The 27,196-nt window shown below is 32.5% G+C and overlaps 2 protein-coding genes across 10 annotated transcripts in view; one reads left to right on the top strand and one right to left on the bottom strand.

Annotated features, from left to right (window-relative positions):
- The window catches only part of LOC143240098 (large neutral amino acids transporter small subunit 2-like), a 48,732-nt gene extending 42,590 nt beyond the window's left edge, over positions 1-6,142 (bottom strand). For 2 of the 4 annotated variants that reach the window (XR_013021571.1, XR_013021572.1), the window contains exon 1: positions 5,344-6,139. Coding sequence is in view for 2 of the 4 variants with exons in the window: in XM_076481958.1 (XP_076338073.1) it covers positions 5,344-5,830 (487 nt within the window). In the remaining 2 variants the exon portion in view is untranslated. Of the gene's footprint in view, positions 1-5,343 lie in introns of all 4 variants that reach the window. The other 2 variants (XM_076481958.1, XM_076481956.1) reach the window with 2 other exon arrangements.
- Positions 6,143-18,140: 11,998 nt separating this feature from the next.
- The window catches only part of LOC143240467 (uncharacterized), a 33,068-nt gene continuing 24,012 nt past the window's right edge, over positions 18,141-27,196 (top strand). For 2 of the 6 annotated variants that reach the window (XR_013021771.1, XM_076482918.1), the window contains exons 1-2: positions 18,144-18,654; positions 25,214-25,322. Coding sequence is in view for 5 of the 6 variants with exons in the window: in XM_076482918.1 (XP_076339033.1) it covers positions 18,547-18,654; positions 25,214-25,322 (217 nt within the window). In the remaining variant the exon portion in view is untranslated. Of the gene's footprint in view, positions 18,655-21,919; positions 22,338-25,213; positions 25,323-27,196 lie in introns of those variants that run through there. The other 4 variants (XM_076482922.1, XM_076482921.1, XM_076482919.1 and 1 more) reach the window with 4 other exon arrangements.

The following is a 27,196-nucleotide window of genomic DNA, read 5'->3' as shown; positions in this document are numbered from 1 at the left end:
GCGCTAGCCGTCCCTCATTTTACAGTGCAAGACTAGAGGAAAGGCAGCTAGTCATCGCCACCCACCGCTAACTCTTGGGCTACTTACTCTTTTACCAACGAATAGTGGGATTGACCGTCACATTTATAATGATCCCAAGTCTGAAAGGGCAGGTATGTTTGATATGACGGGGATTCGAATGTTATTCAGAGCTACGAGTAAACGTTTTCATGCTCTATTTTGCTTCTAAGGGATATAAACTTTGTATTTTCAAGACGGCTGGTATGGGTATTACAACTTTAATTAAAATAAAGTACAGAACGACGTTTCCACCTTATTAGGTCATCTTCAGGTTAATGTAGTTCTGCCCTTATGGCCAAGCGTGCGACTCGTAATCTGAGGGTCGCGGGTTCGCATCCCCGTCGCGCCAAACATGCTCGCCCTTTCAGCCGTGGGGGCGTTATTATGTGACGGTCAATCCCACTATTCGTTGGTAAAAGAGTAGTCCAATAGTTGGCGGTGGGTGGTGATGACTAGCTGCCTTCCCTCTAGTCTTACAATGCAAAATTAGGGACGGCTAGCCCTCGAGTAGCTTTGTGCGAAATTCAAAAACAAAACAACAACAAGTTCTGCACTTTATTTTAATTAAAATTTATTACCCATACCACCTGGTTTAATAATACATTTTTTACTTGAAGTGGGTTCCTCTTCATCATGACCATTAACCTTACGTAACAGCTCAGTCATGCGTCGGCCATGTTTATATAAATTCTCCACATTATATCATAAGTTTGGGCGTTATAGTTAGTTGTCAAATTCTGAGGGTGAATCGATGAAATCTTTAAAACGAGTCTGCAATGGATTCTAAAGTACAGTAGAGAAAAATACGAGAACAGTAAAATATCATTACACAAAAAGAAGCAGAAGAACAAGGGTTAATGATACGTTTTTAATACAAACTGAAAATGTGCTAGAGTTATTCTCAACATAGTTAAAGGCATTACTCCTATTTTTCGAATGCTCATGACCACAAAATGAAACCTCTTAGAATTCAGAAATAACCAAAATCCAGTTCAACTGGTGTTGAATGCTACTGGCCTTAAATAAAGGAAAAATACTAAACATGAGGTAAAGAACTGTCTAACAAGTGTAAAATATTTTAAGACTTTAACCCTTTGATTACGTTTATCATTTATAAACCTTTCATTCAGTCCATTTGTGGTATATAATCATACCATGAGTTTCTATCTTCTTATTTTTAATAGTTTTATCATAAGTTTATCATTTTATCTCAGCAGGGTACAGTTTTCACGTTGCACATAATCACGAAAGTTGCTCCACTTCCTATATTTATTGTTATTTTGTTGACTTCACACCAGTTTTGCTCATGGATGGTTTGTTTGTGATGCTGCACATTATACAAACATGCACAGTAGTGTCATTTAATTGTAAGTTAAATGGTATCTCAATCTTATGATAGTAATTATGTTTACATAAAAATGACCAATCGTGCATAGCACTAGTTGTTCTGGGAAAATCCAAAGTTATAATGAATTTACACAATCAAGATGACTTCCTCCCATCAGTTTGAAGTGAAGATATCTGATCCAGTGCTGAGTCTATAAATGCAAGCACACACAAACAATAAAGACTCTTTGTTTTATATTAATTTGTGTCCAGTCTGTATTCCATTCTCATGACCTCAGTTACTCAGAGATTCAGTACTACTCATGCTGAATCTCCTGTTATTAAACAAGTCTATCCCCCTTACTTCTACACTTGAACTAAACTTGTGAAGTCAAAACTCTACCAGTTTCATAGCATATTCCAACTTAATGTTGACCCAGGATATTTGAGTCAAAGCCACAGAAACTGAAAATGTTTTTTTTTATTTCCAAATTCTTCTTACTTTGTTCATTTTGGATTTAAAATAAAAGGCATGGTTTCTGATTATTTTCTAGGTTTTTGGCATTTAAACCATACATTTTACAAGCATTTGGCATATCTACTTAAAACTGAATTAATGTATGCTTAATGACTGAAGATTTGGTCAAGATATTAATTACAAATAACACTAAATTTCCTAGAGAGTCATGACTGAACACAAAGTGAAAGGCAAAAATCTTTATTACAACATTAAACACAAACACAGTTTGTGTGTGTGTATACTTGCTTTTCCTCACATGTGTTTCTTGCTGAAATCTCTCAATATTCAACATTCTTTAGTTTGTAAGAAACATCACATTTAACCACAGTGACCAGCACCACTCACAGGACTTGTTGTTCCAAGCCAATATATGAGAAGTTGTAACCTCCAGATAGCACTTGAAGAACTCTGCTACTAAATAATCTTGAACAATGTGCAGTATTGTAAAAATATTCCTCAGGTTGACAAGAGAATAACAAAGAGACAAAGGTAACTAGAACAATAACTACTTTAACAGCTTGATCAACCATATGTTGCATGAAATCTGCACATGTACAGAACAAAGAAAAATTAAAAATAGATAAATGATTAAAACATAATGGAAATAACAGTACATTTCTGCACCACAAATCAAGAACTCTAAGTTTTAATGGTACACTAATAATAAAGCATATATTTAGCTAAAACAGTTTTAGTTTTAAATCTTTGATTAAGATTAGCTGATGGAATGACCGATGTGGACTAACATGTTCCTTGTTGTCCTTAAATTGTATGTTATTTCTGGTGAACTTACAAACTACCTCCCATTTCTCAAATTCACACAGTAGTATTTTTTTAAAAATGAAAACTGAAAACAAAAAGCTGTGGAAATTAAATAAATAGTTGCAGTAATATCCACCTGAAACTGTCTTTGTAGCATAAGTGTAATGGATGTTAAACTTTAATAATTAATAATATATTCTGTAACTATATTAATACTTTTACTAAACAATCTTTTACAACTCATAAATGTAGAAATGTGGTCAACAAACACATATTTTGTAAAAAAAAAAAAATTGGATAAATTAAATTTCACTTTCAACTTCTGCATTAAAAATACTTATTAAAATATTTGAATCCAAGTTTAAAATTAATTTTGATTTCTACAATACAAATACTTACTCAAATATTTAAATGCTTGTCCAACTTTACTTTCAATAATAATACATTATTATTATTATTATTCAATCTCAGTGCTCATCAAAACGTTTTCAAGAAACGAATTTTTTAATTGTATTATTTAATACTAGTAATAAATCCATCATACTTTGACTTAATCAACAGCCCTTAAATACACTGGAAGAATAGATTGTAAGTAAAACAATACATGTTATATTTATTAACATCTATAAATAGGTACATAATCCAGATAAATTAGTTTTAAATTAAACAGAGCTGACATGGCCTAATGATACTGATGGTATAGACTACCATGTTACTTAATTATCTGCCTGGTTACTGATTAAATGTTTTTATAGTTTTCATTTAAATACATACTGTATGATACATATTTTATCTAATGAATTTAAAAGTATATACAATTTAACATTGTGCAATCACCTTTTATACTTATAAGGCACTATTATAAAACTAAAAAACAAACATATAGTTTTTGTAAATTTTACTATAGTAATAGATAAGATCTATTTTATGAATGATTTCAGTTGTTTTATTAAATAAGTTTACAAAAGTTAAAGTTCTCTGGTTTCTATCAACAAAACTTTCTGTAATAAGCATATTGACTTTATTCAACATAACAATAAAATGAGGTCAGTATCATAATTAAAAATATATTAATAACAAAAAATCAGGTTTCTAAGTAGTTGAATCTCAAACTATACCTGTGTAATAAATAAGTTAACTCTGTGTGAAACACTTAATAATTTGATCTGAGCAAAATAAATAAACACTTAACATTCCTTTCTTTTTTTAAAGGCTTAAGAAATGACATAATAGAGTGGTATGTTCTTGCAGCTGTCAAACAATGTAAAATAAATTTGTTTTATACCTTCTATAAATTCAAAATAATCAAAACAAAGTGAAAATCAGCTAGCTATTTAGAAAGAACTCAAAAGCCATGACCTCTGTGGGGTCTGCTGACAGGAATTTCTGGCACAAAAATGCCCTTTATTGATTTCACATAACAGCAAGAAGAGGAAATATTATTCTTTATACTTTGTATTTATTAAAGTTAATATTATTATGAAAAACTCAGTTAAGAATACAAATGTTCTATGATTCATTTAGCATGAATCTAGAGCTGATGTGTAATCCACATTTTTTATTAGTGTTTAACTTATCCAATAAGAAAATGCATATCAAAATTCATCGTTCTGTAAAATTTTTAATTGTTTTCCACTTGAATAAAATGCCAGAATTTAGATATAATCAATGTTACTCAAGTTTGGGAAGACTTATTCTTTATAATAAATTATATATTTATAAATGATATAAATTATAAACAGATTCATATGGAAAACAAAAGACCTGAAACACTAGCTTTGAGAAAGATATGATTTAGTGTCTTAAATGTTAGCTTGAGAAAAACAGAAGTAGGTAATCAAATCAGTGTTAATAAAAAACAAAACAGTTTCATTAAATTGGCCAAATATGCAGCAAAAATCAATTTCAATTAGCTATAAAGGTATGAAGTTTTCCAGCAACTTCATTATCACACTTAAAATTAAAGTCACTTTAGAATTAGCTTAATTAGAAATAATTTATTTCTAAAAGTAAAAATACAAATTTTGTTCATCTATTAAAAATCTAATAAATTAATTAGTAGTCTCATGGATATTCTACAGCTAAATTAATTAATTGCAACGTTCCTAGTTACTAAGTTTTTCATCTAATAAAAAATATAACATTAAAAGTCATTTTGTAATATACAAATACTAACCACGATTTTATTTATTGTTTCTATAGTTCGTTTTAAGGTGTGAGCATTCCAGTTTACGCATATTCATGCCAATACCGCAAAGTGTGCAGTATGATATTTTGATATTAAACAAAATTATTTAATTCTAAGACTTGCTCAACAACTTTGTTTCTGAACCATTACAAACAAAAAAAAAATTCATCCACTGTCATATTTTTCTGTTTTCTAAAGAACTTAAATTTAAATAAAAATAATTTGGAAAAATACGCAGCCTGTGAATTACTTACACCTGCATCACATCTAGATGTTGTACTAAAACTAATTTTGTTGTTCTAAATTAGTAAGTGTTCAAGTTCTAACTAGGTAGATTTTTCGGATCGTAAGTTAATAAACATTTACACTGATTAATAAAATTATTATATTCTACTTATAGTCACATATTACATTAAGTCATCTGTATTTAGAAAAAGGAAATACTATTTTATAACATACTATTAATTACAATTAGTAATTTACCTACATATTACAACTGCCGCTATCAGTCTCACTCCATTGGGTGGAGGGGCACAGTCGGGAAAAAAAGGTTCGAGGATATAATTGGCGAAAGTTAAGGCAGCTATCGCACTTCCTACTGGCATGATAATTAAAACTGCTACCCACAAGAACAAAAACGCTGGTAGGGGTCCAAAAGCTTCATAAATATAGGCATAGTCTCCACCTGATTTTGGTATAGCTGTTCCGAGTTCTGCGTAGCACAAGGCGCCAAGCATAGATATAACGCCACATGATATCCACACGATGAGAGCCATTCCTATTGAGCCAGCTTCTTGTAATACGCCACGAGGTGATACAAATATTCCAGATCCAACAATTATCCCCACAATCAGTGCAATTCCATTTAAAAGTCCAAGTTCTTTTCCAAGCTTAACACCATTAACATAATCTCTTTCCTTTTTTTGCCCTTCTGGATTCATCAGTTGTTTCTCTGGAATATTGTTTAAAGACATTGTTATTTCTTTCCTTAGTTGCAATCCTACCTGATGTATTTCACATTCACCTAGCCTGCGTTCTCGTTTAAAGATCTGATCTGCGCGGACTCAGCTATGCTTTGATTGGACGATTTGAATCAGACTGTATAACAAAAAATAATTAGAAATTTCATGACAGTGAGTTCACGTGTTTGTAGAGCAATCGAAAACTGGTGAATTATAGAGATGTAATTATTCGTATTAAGAAATTACAATTACAAAATGCCACATTTCATGTGTTGTTATCCAGCAACACACCACTATTATTTCATCATCCTTACGATCTTTTGTATAGTGTCGCCATCGCTTGGATTGTAAGAAATTTAAACAACAATATGGTATAACAAAGACATTTATTTGTTTCATTGTTAGTTAAAAACTGTATTATTACGGTGAGTATTCAAAGTTGTATTTGTTTTATTAAATTATATTTTAAAGCTCTTATGAAATATCTGTTGAGATGTTTATTATCTTCAGTATTAAAGATATATTTCATGTTGTGTTTGCAAACTTTTAAATGCTGTATTTACTGACTGAGAGTAACTTTATACATATAGGAAGTTTTAAGTTCCCACATATATTTATTTTCGTTTAAATATACTTGCTTCTTGTTCAGCATAAAGATGCACAATAGATCGCCTGTGCTAGAGAAATTTAGTCTTTAGTGTTATGCCATCAGTGGGCTATTGAGAGATAGAAGAGCAAACGTGTTCATTACACTTTGTTCAGCGTTTTAATCTCTCGTTCTCTCGTGGGTCAGAGGACTTAATATAAATTCAGGGCTTGATTCTCTGTGGTTAAAAAAGCACTGGTAGCCCACTGTGTAATATTTCTCTAAAACAAACAAATTAACTTTAATATTGAAAGGAAATTCCTCGTCTAGAATAGAGAAGTTTTTAAACTTCTGAGTTTAGTTTACATCAACAAAGAAATATATATTTGTAACATCTCAATGTTATTAAATGTTAACATAAAAGAAACATCTTCATATTATTAGCTGCTGCCAGCATAAAAAAACAACAACACACGCACACAAAACTTATATGTAATATCGATTATCATGATATACCATTGTAAAACAAAACAAAAAAACTCTTCATTATACCATTTTCATGACAAATGAGGATGATAGAGTTAAACAAGGAATATCTTAACATTTGTTATTAAAAATATTCTGAACACTAGGATGCAGTTCCATCAAAATTATGAAATTATTGTTTTACGCAGTTTGTATAGTTAGAAATTAAATATAACGTAATGAATTTTGTGAACCTGACGATGACCGAAGAAGGTTGAAACGTTGTTCGTTCCTCTACGTAAAATATTTTCTCAACCCAAACGAGCCGTTTTTACATATATAATGAATATGGCTTAATAGTTCGGAAATTTCTGAACTTTTAAAAACTGCCCGAGCCATATAAAAAAACAACAAGTTTCTCTAGAAAAGTCAAAACATTGTTCTCTGCTTTACTAGTAAAAGTGTTAATACCTGTACCAGTCGTTCTGAGATACAATTTTACTTCAAGTGGGTTTCTCGTCATCAGGAATAACTTATCGAATATTTTTGTTTGTCACTGTCAGCTAGCTAGCTAGTTAGTTGAGTTTTATTTTTTAATGTTTCGCTTGCTTTCGATGAAGAAATAGTGATACTTTAAAGTGCTGTTTCTAAAAGAGAAGTTAGCAAATAAGGTGAAAATGAGCCAGAATATGCTTTAACTCTATTCTAGAAGCAAACATTTTTAATTTTATCACGTTGAATATTTAGAAAGTGAAAAATAGGCTTCGGCTGCGAGAGAGAGTTTTTACCATGGCGTCGAAAAATTTCCTGAATTCTAGGTCTGACGTGACAACTACTTGAGTTATAAAGAATTAATCAATGAATTAGTCACTGAGAGAGTTATAGAGTAAATTCAGTCAATGAGTGGATTCATTAGTTAATTAACCTGCTACCATGTTATTAATGGATTACTGAGTTTGTTAGCTAATTTGGAGTAGTGTTACAGCTATGCGTTGTCGGCGTTTTTCTCTTTCATTTCAGTATATATTGAAACTAATCTGTTGGGCAACTTTTCACTTTTTGCCCATCTCAAGCACGACGAATTTATTATAGTTTGAGATGCAGTGACGTGATTAGGTGATTATTTAGTTTGAGATGCAGTGACGTGGTTAGGTGATTATTATAGTTTGAGATGCAGTGACGTGGTTAGGTGATTTTTTTGTTTAAGATGCAGTGACGTGGTTAGGTGATTATTATAGTTTGAGATGCAGTGACGTGGTTAGGTGATTATTATAGTTTGAGATGCAGTGACGTGGTTAGGTGATTATTTAGTTTTAGATGCAGTGACGTGGTTAGGTGATTATTATAGTTTGAGATGCAGTGATGTGGTTAGGTGATTATTTAGTTTGAGATGCAGTGACGTGGTTAGGTGATTAATATAGTTTGTGATGCAGTGACGTGGTTAGGTGATTAATATAGTTTGTGATGCAATGATGTGGTTAGGTGATTATTTAGTTTGAGATGCAGTGACGTGGTTAGGTGATTATTATAGTTTGAGATGCAGTGACGTGGTTAGGTGATTATTTAGTTTGAGATGCAGTGACGTGGTTAGGTGATTATTATAGTTTGAGATGCAGTGACGTGGTTAGGTGATTATTTAGTTTGAGATGCAGTGACGTGGTTAGGTGATTATTATAGTTTGAGATGCAGTGGCGTGGTAAGGTGATTATTTAGTTTGAGATGCAATGACGTGGTTAGGTGATTATTATAGTTTGAGATGCAGTGACGTGGTTAGGTGATTATTTAGTTTGAGATGCAGTGACGTGGTTAGGTGATTATTTAGTTTGAGATGCAGTGACGTTGTTAGGTGATTATTCATCTCATGTTGTAGGTTACGAATTCGGAACGTTTCCTATTTGCTTAGCGTCCATTCGTCTTTCGCTAAGTTTATTATTCAGAAGTGTTCACTGTTCGGTTTTTCGTTACCTTTATTGCATGCAAGTTCTCGAGTTATTGAAAGGGTTGCTATATGCATGCTTCCTGATTTTGGTAGCCAAGAATCGAGTCATTGACCAAATATAGACTTGTCTACATCAAAGACAAATATCTGTATACTATCAGTGATTTCTCTTTCTCTATCGAGGGAGGTACTTTGTTTTTAACCAGAAAAAAACTTGAATATCCGGTTTGAAGATTACTCTTAGGCTGACTTGGGTATAAGTTGATCGCAGAATGTCTTTTATTTTACATTTTAGTTTGATACCGTGAGAATCAGTGCAAGGTAACACCAAAGTGATAGCACATTTAGGAATGTTGTTGTCAGGAATTTTGGGATTGTAAACCTTATTGTTATATATTCAAAAATATTTTTGTTGATGAATGTCAGAGAGAAGGCATTTCTAATAAAATATTATTTAATATTGATAACTTCAGCATAAAAATAACCATAAATTAGTTTCGTAACAGTCAGATACAAATGTGCTGATCCAACAGTACAGGCCACAAAACGTTGGGTTATGATAGAATCTGTTGTTCCGACTTCTAGATCTAAAAAAGGCAGGTTCGATTCTTTTTGCTCTTCAACTGTGAACTAGATATTCGTGTGCTTTGAATTTAAATAATCTTGGTAATTTTGACACGGTTTTGCTTTCTGAACACAAAGTGTTCTCAACGTATCTTTTATAAACTAATAATTTAAACTGGGACGGTTGTTGTTGTTTTGAATTAAGCACAAAGCTACACAATGGGCTAGCTGTGCTCTGCCCACCACGGGCATTGAAAGCTGGTTTTTAGCGTTTGAAGTCCGCAGACATACCGCTAAGTCACTGGGGGGCATCTACCAAAGAAAGCAAGATGGACGGCCTGTGTATTGTTTATTATACGATAATACAAATAAAGTGTAAAGGTTATGTTTTAGATTCTTAGAGAAATAATCTAATCGTAATTATTGGCGGCGAACTGGGACGGACATGACTTTAACCAATTGGTTTCATGATGAGAAAAGAACAAATAAATTAATATGGTAGCAAATTAGATTTTTCAAACGTAATTTCAAGTAGTTTCGTAAATTGTTTTCTGTCATACCGTCGACTTTATACTACACGTTTTTATGCACTAACATTTTGCTTATAAAGTAATCAAATTATGTAGAGATTCAGTGTTTGCTGGTAACACTAAGGAATACTGAAAAAAAAAGAAATAAGTGATGGGAATTTGAGAGAGAAGTTAAAAGTTAAAAACAAGAAACTCGAGATTTAACGAAAAATGAAGAAGAAAATAAACTCGATGAAGACAAAATCGAATAAGCTATTGAAGATATGCTGAGGATAATAACAGCAGTAACTTAAGGGCACAAATTGTAAACAAAGTGCCAAAAAAAATGTGATTACAAAATTGAAGTATAAAAATACATCAACAGAAAGATCATAACATCGAAAATAGTGAAGTAGAAAACAGTATTAATTACAAAATAAAGCATTTGAAAAATATGTTGGTAAATCTGAACCAATCACGCTTCTCTCTACATCTAATCCAAGAATTTCAATCTATAACACAATTTAACAAAAACATACGGTTTACCATTTGGTCTTCGGCCCTGCATGGCCAGGTGGTTAAGGCACTCGACTCGTAGTCCGAGGGTCATGGGTTCGAAACCACGTCTTACCAAACATGCTCATCTTATCAGCCGTAGGTATGTTATAATGTGACGGTCAATCCCACTATTCGTAGGTAAAAGAGTAACGCAAGAGTTGGAGGTGGGTGGTGATGACTATCTGCCTTCCCTTTACATTTATACTGTTAAATGAGGGACGGCTAGCGCAGATAGCTCTCGTGTAGCTTTGCGCGAAATTCAAAAACAAACAACAACAATCATTTCTAGCAATTACAAAGGTATAAGTTTTTAAATGTATTTTTGTAGTTTCATTTTAAACGTTATTTTTTTATTATAAGTCATAACTGTAGAGTTTTTCTTTATTACTTCATTATATAATTTGTTGCATTTCAACTTATCACCAAAGTTATTCATTTCAATGTATCTGAGTGCACGGTTTTTATTTAAAGATCGTTCATTTCTAGGACGTGTTTGTGTTTTCTTATAGCAAAGCCACATGGGCTATCTGCTGAGCCCACCTAGGGGAATCGAACTCATGATTTTAGCGTTGTAAAGCCGGAGACGTACCGATGTACTAGCGGGGGCGTCATTTCTAGGAACGAGGGAAAATTGATGTTTTTCTTGATCATGTCACGAATTTAAAGTTAAATTTAATTATCGACTTGAAAAAATGCCAGAAATACAGGGGAAGGAAAAGTTGTATTCTGCAGATCTACTATATATTTTCTATCATCTTTTATTAATGTCAGAACTTTAATAATTTTTAGTCTGAATCTATGCAATTTTAGTATATAACGTAGGACAGAAAACAGTTGAGTTGCTTTTGTTCTAGTTATCTTTGTTCATTTGTTGTTGTCTGCTAGATAATATCTATCATGCCCACAGAATAATTACTACAATTTGCATATTGTACAAAACAGGTCAACGAAAGCATTGTGTTTCACTGATCAAGAAAATGACATCTAATGATTACAGCCGTCACTAGGCTGTATGAGAATGACCAACCACGACAATAACACTAGTTGTTGTTGTTTTGAATTAAGCACAAAGCTTCACAATGGACTATCTGTGCTCTGCCCACCACGGGGTATCGAAACCCGGTTTTTAACGTTGTAAGTCCGCAGACATACCGCTGAGCCACTGAGGGGCAATAACATTAGTTATGGGTACATCTGACATTTATAATAACATTGGTTATGGGTACATCTGACATTTATACTAACATTAGTTATGGGTACATCTGACATTTATAATAATATTAGTTATGGGTGCATCTGACATTTATAATAACATTGGTTATGGGTACATCTGACATTTATAATAACATTGGTTATGGGTACATCTGACATTTATAATAACATTAGTTATGGGTACATCTGACATTTATAATAATATTAGTTATGGGTGCATCTGACATTTATAATAACACTAGTTATGGGTACATCTGACATTTATACAAGTTTTGAAAATAATATTCTTTTTTTTCTATCACGTAAGAATTTTTTTTGCAAATCGTGAAGAAAAAACAACAATTCTCACTTAGATCAAATCATTATTTAGTTTATTACAGTGAACATTTTTTAATTATTATATTTGGGTTCTAAAACGATCGATAAGATTCTCATGTTGCGATTGGTCTAGAGAAATCTATAGCCAGTGTTTGTCAAAATTATAAGTGTAACAAAAAGTGAACCAATTTTGATGACATTGATTTACTAGTGGAAAAGAACATGTGACGTTTTGGAAAAAACCCGGATGTGAAGTAAAAAATGGCTATAATTTTATGATTCAGCATACAGCAATAACTGTATAACATGTAAAAATAAGGGTTGTAAAACTATTGCAGGCCTATGTTATTAGTAAGGAGATTTGGGTTAGCATCATACATGTAAAAAAGCCTCGTTTGGGTTGAGAAAATTTTTTACGTAGAGGAGCGAACAACGTTTCGACCTTCGATTATTCAAATATCTAGCACGCCCTCTACATTCCGACACTCAGTTATACAACCCCTTTCAAACATGTGGTCAGCTTCCGGTCAGTTACGTCTTCCTTTCTTTGTGAACCTGACGATGATAGAAGGTCGAAACGTTGTTCACTCCTCGACATAAAAAAATTTTCTCAACCCAAACGAGCCGTTTTTAAATATATATTTTTCTCTGCAAGTGGGTTTTCTCGACATCACTGGGTTAGCATCAGTTCTGTTTGTTTCTGAAATGAACTGGTTAATAGAAAGCCACTTTTTGATCACATTACAGATCTGGTAAGAGTTTATTTGTTTGAAATTAAGCACGAAGTCATACAATGGACAACCTGTGCTCTGCTCACCACGGCTATCGAAACCTAGTTTTTAGCGTTGTAAGTCCGCAGATACAACGCTGTGCCACTGAAGACCAACCTGGTAGGAAGTAATATAAATAAATACATAAATATTGTGATTCACTCTACAACATGTATCCGATCTGTTTATTTTCTTATCTGAAAACCTGGTAGTTTTGATAAATTCATATTTAATATGCAATTATTCTGCACGAATATCCCGCTATAAACCAGATTTAATTAATACTCGTGTGAAAATCAGTTTATCTGAAAATACCACAGTATTCAAATTATCTCAGACTTATTTATATGAACCTGAGCATTACAAAGAGTTTTATCAGATTTAAAGAAGATGTGTAAATCTTCCGAGAATTTTAAATAGGGTTTAAAATAGGGCTGCAGGTGGGGTCAGCTTGATACAAGTTTTCCCTCTTCGCTTCTGTTCTGTTCCCCTTTAATTAAAATTTACAAATATTTTCCCAGCTTTTTTTTATCAGAAAACATATTGCAGGCTATGTGCTGAATTAAGCCTTAGGCATTAGGCTCTGTAGCAGGAATCTAACAAAGTAATTACTCTATCTGATAATTCAGTCATTGGCATAGACTCCTGTAGAAAAATCAAAACTGACTAAAGTAATTGCATGTGCTTAAGAAAACATATATAAAAGGACAAAAAATGCTTGTATAGTCTCACAATTTTGTGCACAGAACATGAGAGAGCACGATTTTTGAAAATAATAATAATCGTTTTTGATGACTGGTATTTCCTCTACAAAGTGTTGTACTCAAGAAATTTCGATGTTTAACATAATGTTTTCAAGCTCAAATAATCCAATAAAGGTATTCTCAATGTCACGGTAACAACAAAGTAGGTTTGCAAGTTCCATATCAATGTAATTGAAGAAGCTATTACCATATATTGTTCTACTTCTGTCTTATTTTAATAAGTAAATAAAAGTTATTGAACTGTTCAGTCTATCATGTGATCTTTTATTGTTTATTATTCTAATGGCCGGCTACTGGTCCTGTATTAACTGTAGTTTTGGTTCAGCATGGCCAGGTGGTTAAGCTACTCAATTCGTAATCCGAGGGTCGCGGGTTCGAATCCCCGTCACATCAAAGATGCTTGCCATTTCAGCCTTGGGGGCGTTATAATGTGACGGTCAGTTTCACAATTCGTTGGTAAAAGAGTAGCCCAAGAGTTGGTGGTGGGTAATGATGACTAGCTGCCTTTCCTCTAGTCTTACACTGCTAAATTAGGAACGGCTAGAGCAGATAGCCCTCGAGTAGCTTTGCGCGAAAAAAAAAACAAAAACAAACCTTAGAAAATCTTTATTGTGTTACATGCAACCAGAAAAGCCATAACAAAAATAAGAGATAAATTTTGTATGTGTGAAAAAACAATGGCTTCCAAAGATTTAGTAGATACTTTTATCTCCAGGATGATGTCTTCTCTCGATATGCAGACGTGAAATCCCAAGTCCTTGAAGCAGATGTACTTTACCACGAAGTATGTGTAGAAGCTTAGGTTAAGACAAACTTCTTAAGCAGTGTGTTACTCAGAATACATCTTCCCTTAATGATACAGCTTTTGAGAAATTAAGTAAAACTGTGATGCTTATGTTGAAAAATAGTTGTGGTTTCACACTTTCTGAAGTATAAGATCTCGTAAATGATTTAACGGGTGGTGACATGTTGAGGAATAATGAAGTTAAGACGCGTTTAAAAAGAGGTTTATGGATGTGGATACATATAAGTTATTTTTATTCTAAAAGGAACCATAATGGTGCTTTCTACTTATCTAACATCAGATAAAACCATTAAGCACATTAGAAAAGCAGAGGTCATCAAAACATATGGTAAAAATGTTTAAGAACTAGATTTTAGTCTGGAAGATAGATTCTGAAGAACTGAAGTCAACGTGGTTAAGAACTCAACTGCCAACTGAAATTGTCAAGTATTTCTCAGTGTCACTTAGTGTAAGTAAGGGATAATTAATATCCAATATGATGTTTGGGGAACATCAGCATGATCAGTTAGAGAATAGCAAAGCTGTACGAGGGCTATCAGTGTAAGACTAGAGGGAAGGCAGCTGGTCATTACTAGCCACCGCCAACTCTTGGGCTACTCTTTTACCAACGTCACCTTATAACGCCTCCAAGGCTGAAAGAGCGAGCATGTTTGGTATAATAGGGATATAAGATACACCAGCTCTAATGACCAAGGAGCAAGTCAGATCCTTCCTAGGGTTAGTGGGACACTACAGAAAATTCATCCAAAATTATTATGCAGAAATTACTGCATTATTGACTGACTTGACCAAGAAAGACTTGCTCAACAAAGGGAAATGAGATCGATCACACCAGGTGGTATTTAAGAAATTAAAGAACATGTTGGAAAGTTTGCCAAATCTTAGAATAACCAGACTTCAGCAAACCATTCATTGTCCAGGTTGTTGCTTCAGACATTTAAATTGAGGCAGTACTCTTATAAGAACGTGAAGCCGGACTGTTTCTGGAAACACATATAAGTAAAAGGATGTTAAATAGTGAGAAGAGCTATTCCATAAGTGAGCGAAAGTGTCTGACCATCATATTTGCCATTCAGAACTTCCAAAATATCTATAAAGGAAGGAATTCATCATCCAGACAGGCCATTAACCACTTGTATACATTCAGAGGTACAAGATCGACAGTGCGAGGATCATGAGATGGGTGTTGTACCTTCAGAACTATAAATTATACGCTGAAGCCATCAAAGGGATTGTAAATGTTGGCGCAGACTGTATGAGTAGACTTTGTGTACAAACTAAGAACAATCTTTGTGTATGGTAAAATAATATTGTAAGTGTTGCTTTTGAAGAGGTGTTTTTATCATGATATAAAATACTGTTTAGTGTAGATATTATTAATTTATTTATTTTGTGAATGAATATTTTATGCTTGTTTAGTTTTGTTCATAACACAAGAGCTAGAAGCAAATGTTTTAACGTAAACGTTGCAACAAGTTTAGTTAAGTAATATGCTAAGAGTCGTACGTTGTGTTAATAACTCATGAATTTCGATATTATACAATTTCGCGTGAAGTCAATTGATGTTGAGGATATACAGCGAGTGGATAATTTAGTAATAAACGTATCAGTAGTATCAAATAAATGAGAAACATCAGTCAAACAAAGACAGAGCAGATGAGAAACAATTTAAAGTCATGGAAAAGAGACATTCGAAGAATAAAGGAAGGCCTAACTGTTGATATATATTAGATTGAGACTAACGGTATTAAAAGAGATAAGAATAACAGTTTCTTGCGAAAGATTATAAAAATTTACTGTTACAAGCAATGTAATCTTGCAATCTAACGACTAAATAAAAACCCTGCTAAAAGTTTCAACAGGTTAGTTCACGAGATATAGCTTATTATTACTCGAGATTGTTAGTGGTTTTATAGTTTAAATACAGAATATTGTAATTTTTAAATTAAGTGTTTTGGCTCTTTTTCCAGATTCCTTTGTTTGTTAAAATAATCGTTAATTCCATTATATCTGCCATATTGTTCATTATCTTTAGTTGATATCAAGTCTAGCTAAACATATATTCATTTTCTGGGCATTGATAAGTTATAAACTACGTTTTCAACTGTTTCACGATTTTATTTTGTATTTTTATTATTGTCAGAGTAAAATTAAATTCACTTTTAGACTATTTCAAACTACAGATGGAATAATAAATCTGTAAATAAAATCGTAATAAAGTAAAATTATAATCCGCTATATCACAACCTTAGTCAATTTGACTTTTCTACTGTTCTTTATGTCAGGGACAGGACTACAATGAGGACTGCTAGAATCCCTTCTAATTTGAGCTAATGGGGCCTGGCATGGCCTAGCGCGTTAAGGCGTGCGCTTCGTAATCTGAGGGTCACGGGTTCGCGCCCGTGTCGCGCCAAACATGCTCGCCCTCCCAGCCGTGGAGGCGTTATAATGTGACGGTCAATCCCACTATTCGTTGGTAAAGGAGTAGCCCAAGAGTTGGCGGTGGGTGGTGATGACTAGCTGCCTTCCCTCTAGTCTTAAACTGCTAAATTAGGGACGGCTAGCACAGATAGCCCTCGAGTAGCTTTGTGCGAAATTCCAAAACAAACAAACAAACTTTGAGCTAACTTACGACTTTTATGTGTAATTAGTTGATTAAGAAGGAAAATCGAACAGTAAATGTAAGTTTTTGGCGCTGTCTTGTTGTTTTTGCTTATTACCAACTATTTGTGATGAAGATTCTTTGATTATATTTTAAACATGGTTAACTTTTTATTTAATTTTTAATATAATTTTTCTTATATTTTTAGTTCTGAATTTTATTTAAATAAATCTAGTATTTTTATCTCAGTATTATCTTAACCATTTTTAATAATGCACTTGTATCTATCACAGTCTTCAATTTATTTCGCTCTTGTCTTCTTCAGGAATAAGATATGTTTTTATTTGCATTTTACGTTCAAGTATAGTTCGTTTATTTCAAGTTGCAATTAGCTTATAATTTATACTGTTATGTGTCGGCGTTATGTCGAAACTGACGGTGATAGAAAGTCTGTAGTTATTCCATGAAAGTGCCTTGCGAAGACCTTTACTATTTATCTTTATATATTTTAATCCTTATAATTGTAAAATTGAATTTTATAGTTTTTATTTATTTACAGTTAACATTTCATTAGCCAAAACACTTTAAAAATGATCAAATGTTGAACATTTATGTATGATATTACAACCGAACCTCAGAAATTGTCTTGTTCACTCAGTAAATAATTAATACAATTTCCTCACCACTTGTAGCTCGCGCCTCGCCGTTACTCAGCAGTAAATTTGAAAGGCAAATCGAGTTTTGATACCCGTAGCGAGCATGACATTTGTGTAGTTTTACCTTTAACAACAAACGAACAAATTACTACATGTAATGCAATTTCTAGTATTGTAAATCATTTTACATTCGCAAGCAGAAATACTTGTTCCTGGACGAAAGTTATGTTAGAAGTAATTTCAAAAACATAAATCTGCATGTATCTCCGTATGGACTTAACAAACCTTCTTATCAATTTTGGGAAAGATCCATCCACAAAGAGCAAAGTAGTAGTAGTAGTAAAAAAAACAAAAACAAACATTGAGAACCGCAAAATGCAAAACAAAAAATTTCTGTGTATCTCTCCGTGGACCGAATGATTTTCCATACCAAATTTCATGAAGAACCATCCACACCCTGCGAAGTAGTTACAAAGACAGACAACAGACAGTACTATTTTATTTATATATATGAATCTAATTTAATCTCTGTTAAATAGATGACTTATTTACTGCAACCGTATTCAGACTACATAAAAGCAAACACACTAAAAGAGGGCGTTAAGATACCTAACCTCCGTATATGGTTAACACCGCTAACTTAGTTATAAAATGCATATACGAAGGAATTATGCGATTTGATCTCAGTTCCTTCTTGTGTTTTTGTTGTTGTTTTTAATACTGTTATCATGAGTGGTACGTGTAGCATGACACTTAACAAATCTAGTGAAGAATGGTGTTGTGTGATGTTATAATTTTTTATGTGTTTTACTGAAGTGACAGGTGAGAAAAAATGTTTATTTCTTATGTTTTTGAGTAACTAACACGTTTACTCTAATTACTACTGTGAGTATAGTAACAAATAACGGGGTACTTAAAAAACAAAACAAAAACTGAACAAAAATTTCGATTGTTTAAAGCCAGAAAAGGAAAACAGTAATATGCACAACTCGGATATTTCTGCTAACAATAGTGTTCCTGCGTTTTTGACGAAACTTTGGAAACTCGTGGAAGATAAGAAATATGACGACTTAATATGTTGGCATCCGGTAAGTTCGTGGAAAATATTTTCTTTTTGTAAGTAATTGCTGCTAAGTTGAAATTTCATATACACATATATTAGTATTTTGAGATTATGAAGTCCTAGTTCAACAGTTTTCAAAACTCGGGGGATTGATGATTGTACTTAAGTAGGATTATTATTGTTAGTTTACTGTTACTCAATTTATATTATAGTAATACTACAGTACTTCCTCTTATAGTTATCAAACTACTTTTTTCATATGCACAGCGGCTTAAATATGCTCCCACAACTGTGGGGAAGGGGGCCAAGTGCCCGACAAACTTGAGAATTACCACAAAAATGCAGGGATCCAGTTACTTTTTATGTGGGGGAAGGGAGGGACATCTTTTATAGTTATTTCACTGGATGTCTATGACAATAAATCCAAGTAAGACTATGGTAATTACCATTTGACTTGCTAATATAGTATAACATCTTGCAGCAAACATTATTTATCTCAGACGTGCAAAAGATAATCACGTTGCTTTTATTTAAATAACTAGTTTAAACCTTATTAACTCTATCAGTGTAAAGTATACCTAAATGATATTAGAATCTTCACTCGTATCATCCTTAATATTTAAAGAATGTTTTGGTTTGTATGTACTTTATTTTCATTATTTAAACCCAAAACGTTTTACATGGTGGTATCCTGCCACTTTGTTCAAGGTTTATGTTTTTATTCTCTGTTTTAGAAGTTTTGTTATTCTTACTACATTGTCATTAGTAAATCTGGACTGAAAATATTAAGCTAAGAAGTGTATAACTAAAGACTGTTGTAAACTCACTGTTAGAACCTAATATTTCTCTAAATACAACTTTAACATTCTGTTTATTAATTTACTCTTTTAACCATAATCATATATTTAGTGTAAATATAAAACTTTACTGACCACAAACAAAATAGTGTTTTTTTCATAAAACATCAAACAGTAACTTATTTTCATTTCTTGTTTGTACATAGTAACTAAGCATTTGTTAATATTAAGAATATCTGTGTTGCTTCAAAGCTTTTGTTTAAATTGGTCCAGTACTTTTTTCATAGTTTTGTTGTATACCTTTTGGTAGTTGCCTTTTTCAGGATCTTAGTAGCAGCCATAATTCTACAAAATATTATTCTCTGAATATATTTGATTTCTATAGTAAACAACATGCATATTAAGACATAATAGTTGATACAACTTTTATCCACTTTCAGTGACAATTCTCAATTGACCAATTATTACCTTATTCTTTCTGTTGGTAAATCAATGCTCATTTCATATTTAAATGTTTTACATTTATACTAGGAGTACATCAAAAATTGATTAAATATATTTAAGAGATGCCAGAAAATTTACATGGAAAAGTACAAGAAAATATAAAAGCCTTAGGAAAAAATGCTTTGAGAGTCATTTCAAGGTGTGTTAGGTCAGTAAACTATCATTCCAATGTAATTGAAAAATGTATTGATAGAGTTTGTAATTGGAGACCTGTAATCTTTAACTTGTTTTGTTTTTTGTTTTACAGCTAGCTTATTAAATGATAATTTTGATTTCATAAGAAATGAGAAGACTGCAAGTAGGCTTGTTGTGCTTAGTTTTTATCTGCTAATGCAGTGCTATATTTTCATGGCTTAATCATTCTAATTTCATTGTTATCCCATATCTGATACTGCTTTACTGCCAAAGCAACAAATACTAAATATGTGCCTGTATAAAGTTACTTTTGCTTGCCTCTTAGTGAGTAATGAGAAATATGACAGTCATTCAGCACATATAATAGGAATAGTCAGGTATTTTTGTTAATATCTGCTTTTTTGCTTCTGTAAACTCAAACAACAACGGGTCAACTGTCCTGTTGTGACTGTCCCATGCATTTCTTCAAACATCCATCTGCTTCTATCCAGTCTTAACTCTCCAAGAACTCATTAAGCCCTCTCTTAATCTCTTCAAGTTCTACAGCATCTACCATGTCTGAAGACAATATGGTTCAAAACCTGATCTACAAATCATGTACAGCAGTTTAAACTTTATAGACATGTATGTACAAAATATACTGAAGTAGAAATATACGTTTCCTTGACTTGAAGTGTTTATGAACAGAATCTGTTGCATCAGTGAACAGGAGTGTACCAGTTAAAACCAGTTCAGTGTGGTATGATATCCCTAAACATATGGATATAGGTAGCAAATTAACCTTAACTCCACCTTTTGTTGTTAATCAAGTAGGTGACTGTACTTGCCGATTTCTGATTGTAGCCTTCAGGCTGATCGCTGTCTGGCAGTCGGGTAAATTACTCAGGGTCTGAATATTTCCATGTATGATACTGGTAGTTCATGCTATCTTGAATGTTTCTTGGTATTTTTATAGTTTACTGTATGTTTCTAATCAAAACATTTTTTTGAAATTTGTTTTATTTTTTAATCATGATGGGCATGGCCATAATGCCTGAAATTTTCTCTCAAATTTAGGAAACAGTATTGAGTCATATATAAAGAATAAGTTTTATTAGAAAGACTAAATGTATAAGTGCATGTATTAGCATGCAGATTTTTTACTATCAGCCAGTTAGTTCAGTACTGTGCATACTGAGTATGTGTTTCAGCAAAGAAATAGGGAACTTCACCAAATTTTTAGTTAAGAGCTGTTTTTTGTAACTAATTGACAAAATATTTTAGCTTTATAAAGTTTCATTACAGGCCTGTTCTGAGTGTTTAAGCCTGTTTATAATATGATATATATTGATAGATTTTATATTTAACAATGTTGAGTTAGTTAATGAATGTTTGATTCTGATATAAATTTTATTGTTGCAGGCCAACAAAATGACAAGTTCATAATCGTAGATGTTCGTATCTCAAATAACCAAAGCTTACTTACCACAAAAAATATATCGTGTGCCCTCTTTTGGTGGACTTTATTCACATGTTTAATGTTTCACTCTTAATGGGGTTAAAACCTAACTATATAGAGTTTAAAATATCAAGATATAAAACCTCCTTTGAGGCAGAAGGTGAGAACAAACAAATGCTTAAAATAAATTGTTTTCCATTGTTGTTCCTGAAAAGAATAATTCATACTGTAACTGAAAAACTAAATACCCCATCTTTTGTTAGGTTAGATGTTCTGCAGAAAACTCTTACTAGAGTCATAACCTTCTTAGTTACTATATTATACAAGATTAAAAAGTAATAATTTAAGATACATTGTTAAATAGCAATGCCCAGATGTTCTGTTAAAATGTCTTTTTTTTTTTTTTTTTTGCAACAGAAGCTAGGTTAGAAGGGTTGTTCATTGTTAAAAACAAATAACAAATTGAATACACTGCTAGTGAAATATGATTTCCCATGCCTGAAGTGCAACCAGGGGTATATTGAATTGACCATAGAAGGCCGCACAGTTAGAGGAAAGAAAGGTGTAACATTAAGGACAATGTCACTAGTAGTAGTAACAACCTCAGTATATGATGCTATGCTTACTTTTAAGATTTTGTTTGCAGTGTTCTTCACTCCCTGAAATAATTCCATCTTGGAAATGCTGGGAACTTATTATTAAGTTAAGAAAGCAAATTCTTAACCAGTTAATTAGCATGCTGCCACTTCGTTCGTAACTCTGAAAATATAAAGAAAATACCAGAATGTGATCTTTGATTGTTGAAGAAATATAAGTATGAAGTTAGTAAGTAAAGTGAGTTCTTTTAGTGAATGTTGTGTATGCTTGTCTTGAAACTTGAATGAATAAAATGTTTGTGCTAACAGTAAGTAGAATATATTCTCTTTCTTCTTTTTTTATGAATAATTGAAAAGTATCTGTTCAAAAATCATTTTATGAAAATAATGAAACGGTGAAGGTCAAGAAGAAAGAGACCTTTCAGTGGCACAGCTGTACGTCTCTGGACTTGCTCTGCTAGAAACCAGGCTTTTATAACTATGGTGGGCACAGCACAGACATCCTGTTGTACAGATTTGTGCTTAATTTTAAAGAAACAAACAAAAAGAAAGAAAAAATAAAATATGAAACAAATTTTAGAAAGAAACATCAATAGTGAATGTGAAAACTGTTCCTAAAGAAGCAGAAAATGTGTGAAACTTGGACATTACAGCTGAGACTGAGAAACTAATAATAAAAACTTAAAAAGATGTTTTTAGGAGGAGTTCAAGGAGACGATGGATAGCTAAGTCAACTTTACAAAAGAATGGGTAACAGGAAGTTCAGCTGAGTACTCCATTTGCTTCAAATGAGACAAGGAATTCATTATTTTAAGAAACCAGTCCTCATTGTCAATGGCTTTATAGATGGGGAAACCTTGCAACATGTTGGTTTACTGGTTTTACAGGTATCAATGTGTGACCTGATCTGGTAATTTTAGTTCAAGAATTGTCTCCAGAGAAGAAACCAGTAAATTCCAGCAAGAGGAAAGTTGAAAGATACCGTTATTCTGGGATGCTTCTGTATACAACATGGAGAGTAATGTGTGTTTACTTGATATTGAGAAAGACTATATATTGGGAAAGGTTTTTTTGGGAAATGTACAGGTAAGATTAGACAAGCTTCAAACAAATCATTCTGTGATCAGGAAGTCTTGTATTAATCCAGTGTAGGTTTAATTGCTGGTGATAACATTAAGAACAGTTATTTTACTACAAAGCAGTGAAAAACCAAAATAAAATGGCTCTAATGACCTTTGTGTAGAAGAGAATCTGCTTTTCCTATTGGTTGTGAATATGTCCATCAGCAATGTAAACGTGACCAGCAAAATAATTTTGAAGGCCTGAGAGAGAGGAAAAGGTGATTCTGTGGTGGGTTTAAGAAATGTATTGATAACTCTGTAAATCAAGAGGGTATGAGGTACAGATATTAAATTATTACCTGTAATTATATTTATAACTAGTTAAAAAGTTAAAGCTAGAAAATTCTGAAGTGGACAAATTGGAATGCAGACCATTCATATGTCATAGAGAAAAGTAAATGGGAATTTTTTACTTCTTTTTTTTTTAAATTAAAAAGTTCAAATTTTAAATATATACAATCAATGTATGAATTATAAGCTGCAGTTTTATGCCAAGTTAAATTGGTAATAAATTTGGTTAAGTTTTGAAAGTAACATTTGTAAAAAGCTTGTTCTGTAAGATGCTGGTTAAATCATCTATGTAGCCTTAACCAGTTCAGCAAAGACTTATCCAGCAGTCTTAGGAACCTTTTAGTAATACAAAGATAAGTTACAAGGGGCAGTTCATGAACACTGCAAGTGACACTGACAGGTTGACTAGCAAATCTGATTAGGCACCAGTAGATTGCTACCTACAAAATTTTGCCTGTGTGAATAGTAGTAACAAAAGATTAACTTGTATAGTTTAGATTGAGCTTCAATATTCAAATATTTATGTTTACAATAGTTATTGTAAATGTATGTTACAAACTAATCCACAATAAACATTTTGTACGTCCAGTATCGTGACTCATTTACATCATTTGTTGTAGTTTAAGCTCAGATGTGGTGGAAGTAAAGTTTTATTATTAACAAAAGTTGCTTCTGTGTAACGTAATAAGGTGTGATATGACATGTGATGATTGCGTTAACAACCACATGCACACTGTTGAAAGATGTGACATGCATTTTTATCCACCAATGAAGGTCATAACAAAGAGTCAAGTAATATGCCATTGATTTCTGTGTGTAATGGGATTATGAAAGAGATTCCAGAAAAGTGGATGTGTTTTAATCTGTATCAGAAACCTAGAAATATTCATCTGGAATGAAGTTTAACATAACATTAGATGCGGCCTTAGTGTATGAAACTTCTCCAATGTTTAGGAAATATAAAATCCTAATTAAGTTCGGGTGACACTGATAGTGAGTTTTTGAGAATGCACTTACTCTAAGAAGCAAACAAAAGTAAAAAAAGAACAATTTAGTTCAGTTACATATGTTTGTAACTGGAGAGTTCTCACTTGAATTCCATCTTATAACCTGTGCATAAGGGGTAAAATCAGGCATTGTTTTAAAACTAGAAAGTATTGTCTTGTAAACCAGCAATTACAGTATATATTCATGAACTGGTATATGAGGTCATTTAATACTGTTTTAGATTTCCATTACACAAATTTTGTGGACTTCCAGATGTGTTAGTCATCAAATCTTAACATTGGAATTGTGAATGCAACTAGTCATCAGTTTCAACGTATATATTTCATGATCTTGCCTCATCTGTCTAGCCAGTTAGTTGTCAGTCTTTAAGCTGAAGTTCAGAGGCACAAAGAAAGTACTGTATAGTATATGTGTGCTGTAGTTCACTAGATAAAAAATTAAATATGTCAAAAGTAAATCTTATGCTGACTAAAATTATTTTTGTTTACCTTATTTTAGACAAATTTTCTTTGTTTTTCATTTCAAAACCAACATTTTATCCAATTGAACATATCTGAATGTATTGATGATATTATAATATGTGACAATTGTTGAAACAAAAAGGTAAACATTATTTCTTTTATTATTTATAGTTATGTGTTAGTATTTTGAATGAGTTTTGTAAAAACAAGGAAGTACTTTTATTTTTCTCTAGACAGGTGCAAGTTTCATCATTCAAGACCAAGCTCAGTTTGCCAGTGAACTGCTTCCTCTGTATTTTAAACACAGCAATATGGCTAGTTTCATTCGTCAGCTGAACATGTGTAAGTTCACAACTATATGCTCCTCTGTTAAAGATGGATTCCCAACGGTGTCTGAACTTATGCCACGTTTATCTAAAACTTGAACAATGAATTGTTTTTTTTTCTCATTTAAGTACTTTGTTTACTTTATTGCACTGTAAGTATTTTGACGTTTCTTTTACTTTGTTTGTTTATATTTGCCACATAGTAAATATGCCATTCTGATGCATGTTACTACAACTCAGATCCAGCTTTTCGAATTCATTGTCTCTCAGGGGATGTGAAAGCTATTGTGTTGTGAGTAGTGGAGTCTTGCAGGCAGTCTGGCCCTTATGAAGACCATAATAAACACTGTTTAGTTTCATTTGTACTTTAAGTGTCAACAATGCTTAAATACTTTATAATTATGAAAGCATGACATGGCTTGAGCAGTTCAAGGCTCTACTCTTTGGCTTAGCATCTGCACAATATGCCTTCTCCCAACACATTTCTCTCTCATTATTTACACAATCTGGCAGTTTCTTCTTCCATTGTATATTTACTTTCCACAGTCACTTAGTCTTTTTCTTTTTTTTCCACTGGTTTTCACTCTTTAGCAAGTGTTTCCTTGGCATGTGTGCTTTTATAAATCCATTTCTGCACTAGCTACCACTGTTTTACTATAAGCATTACCAGTTGCAACAGGCTATGTAGAAATTAGATGTTCCACAAGACCATCTCGGAGCTCACCAGGTGGTATTATCATGCTATGCTGGATCATTACTTGTGGACTATCATGAGTAAAGTTAAATGGAATCTTAAAAACCTTGCCAGTCATAAGATTGAATAAATTTAGGTCAGTTTGCTTTTAAAAATTTGGAAACTTTGACTAGGTTTTTACCAGTGGTGGTAGAGAGTCTTTACTACACCTGGTTTTCAGTTGGTGAGGTGGACAGAGGCTTTTTCTCCAAAATGTTAAGAGTGAATTCCTCTGTCCTTGGAGAAAAGGGAGAAGTGTGGGGCCATTCTGTCTAGTAAATATTTATCTTATTTTCCATTTTCCTGTTATATCATTAACTCTAGGTATTATCATCAATATACAATGCAGTGAAATTATTAAATTTAAGAAATGGAAATGTGTACATACCTTTTTAAATGTTCTTAGAATATTTTTGAAACTTCTTTTATTCTTCATGCGTGTAGGTCTGTGTGTTTCTGTCGTGTTCTACAGTTATTATGGGGCTAAGGTTTATGCATTATTTTATTAAAGCTTGTACATGGAAATGATGCCATCTTGTTTAGACATTTCCACAAGTCAAACTATCAAATGAAATGTATCCAATTATAAAACTTTTAAATATGCATTTTAAGATGCAAATAATATATAACTAATTAAAATATAAATGTAAATCCTATATGCAATCTAACTTTGTAATGCTTAATCTGCTCTTTCTATTGGTCATAAGCATGCCATTCAACTTTAAACTGTCACTGTGACCCAGCTTAGACTTTTCAGGTGGGCATGAATGACCTTAGGCTTAGAAATATTAGAATTTCAAGCCCCATTGAGAAATTCTTGGATGGTTTCCAGATATTAACAAAAGACAGGTGGAACTTTAATTTGACCATATTTGCTGACTGTCTATATTATTTTATCACAGTATCATGTTTAGCAACTCATAAAGTTTAGTAACTGTGAGCAAATTACATGACACTAAAAACGGAAGTTGTAATTGCTATTTTAGATATTTCATTTTAAAATAATGGAATAAAACTTTTACAATATAAAACTAAGTTATAAGACACTTGATAAAAGTAATTTCATTATAATACATTCATAATGAAGTGATTTAATTAAAATTTCAATAGCACTCATACACAGGTGTTTAAAAATGGTGTTGATGCTATTGGGTTAA

This window comes from Tachypleus tridentatus, chromosome 13, assembly GCF_004210375.1.
Source record: "Tachypleus tridentatus isolate NWPU-2018 chromosome 13, ASM421037v1, whole genome shotgun sequence".
In the NCBI taxonomy this organism is placed as follows: domain Eukaryota; kingdom Metazoa; phylum Arthropoda; class Merostomata; order Xiphosura; family Limulidae; genus Tachypleus; species Tachypleus tridentatus.
The sequence above is the reverse complement of the archived record's forward strand: the minus strand, read 5'-3'. Positions and strand labels throughout refer to the sequence as shown.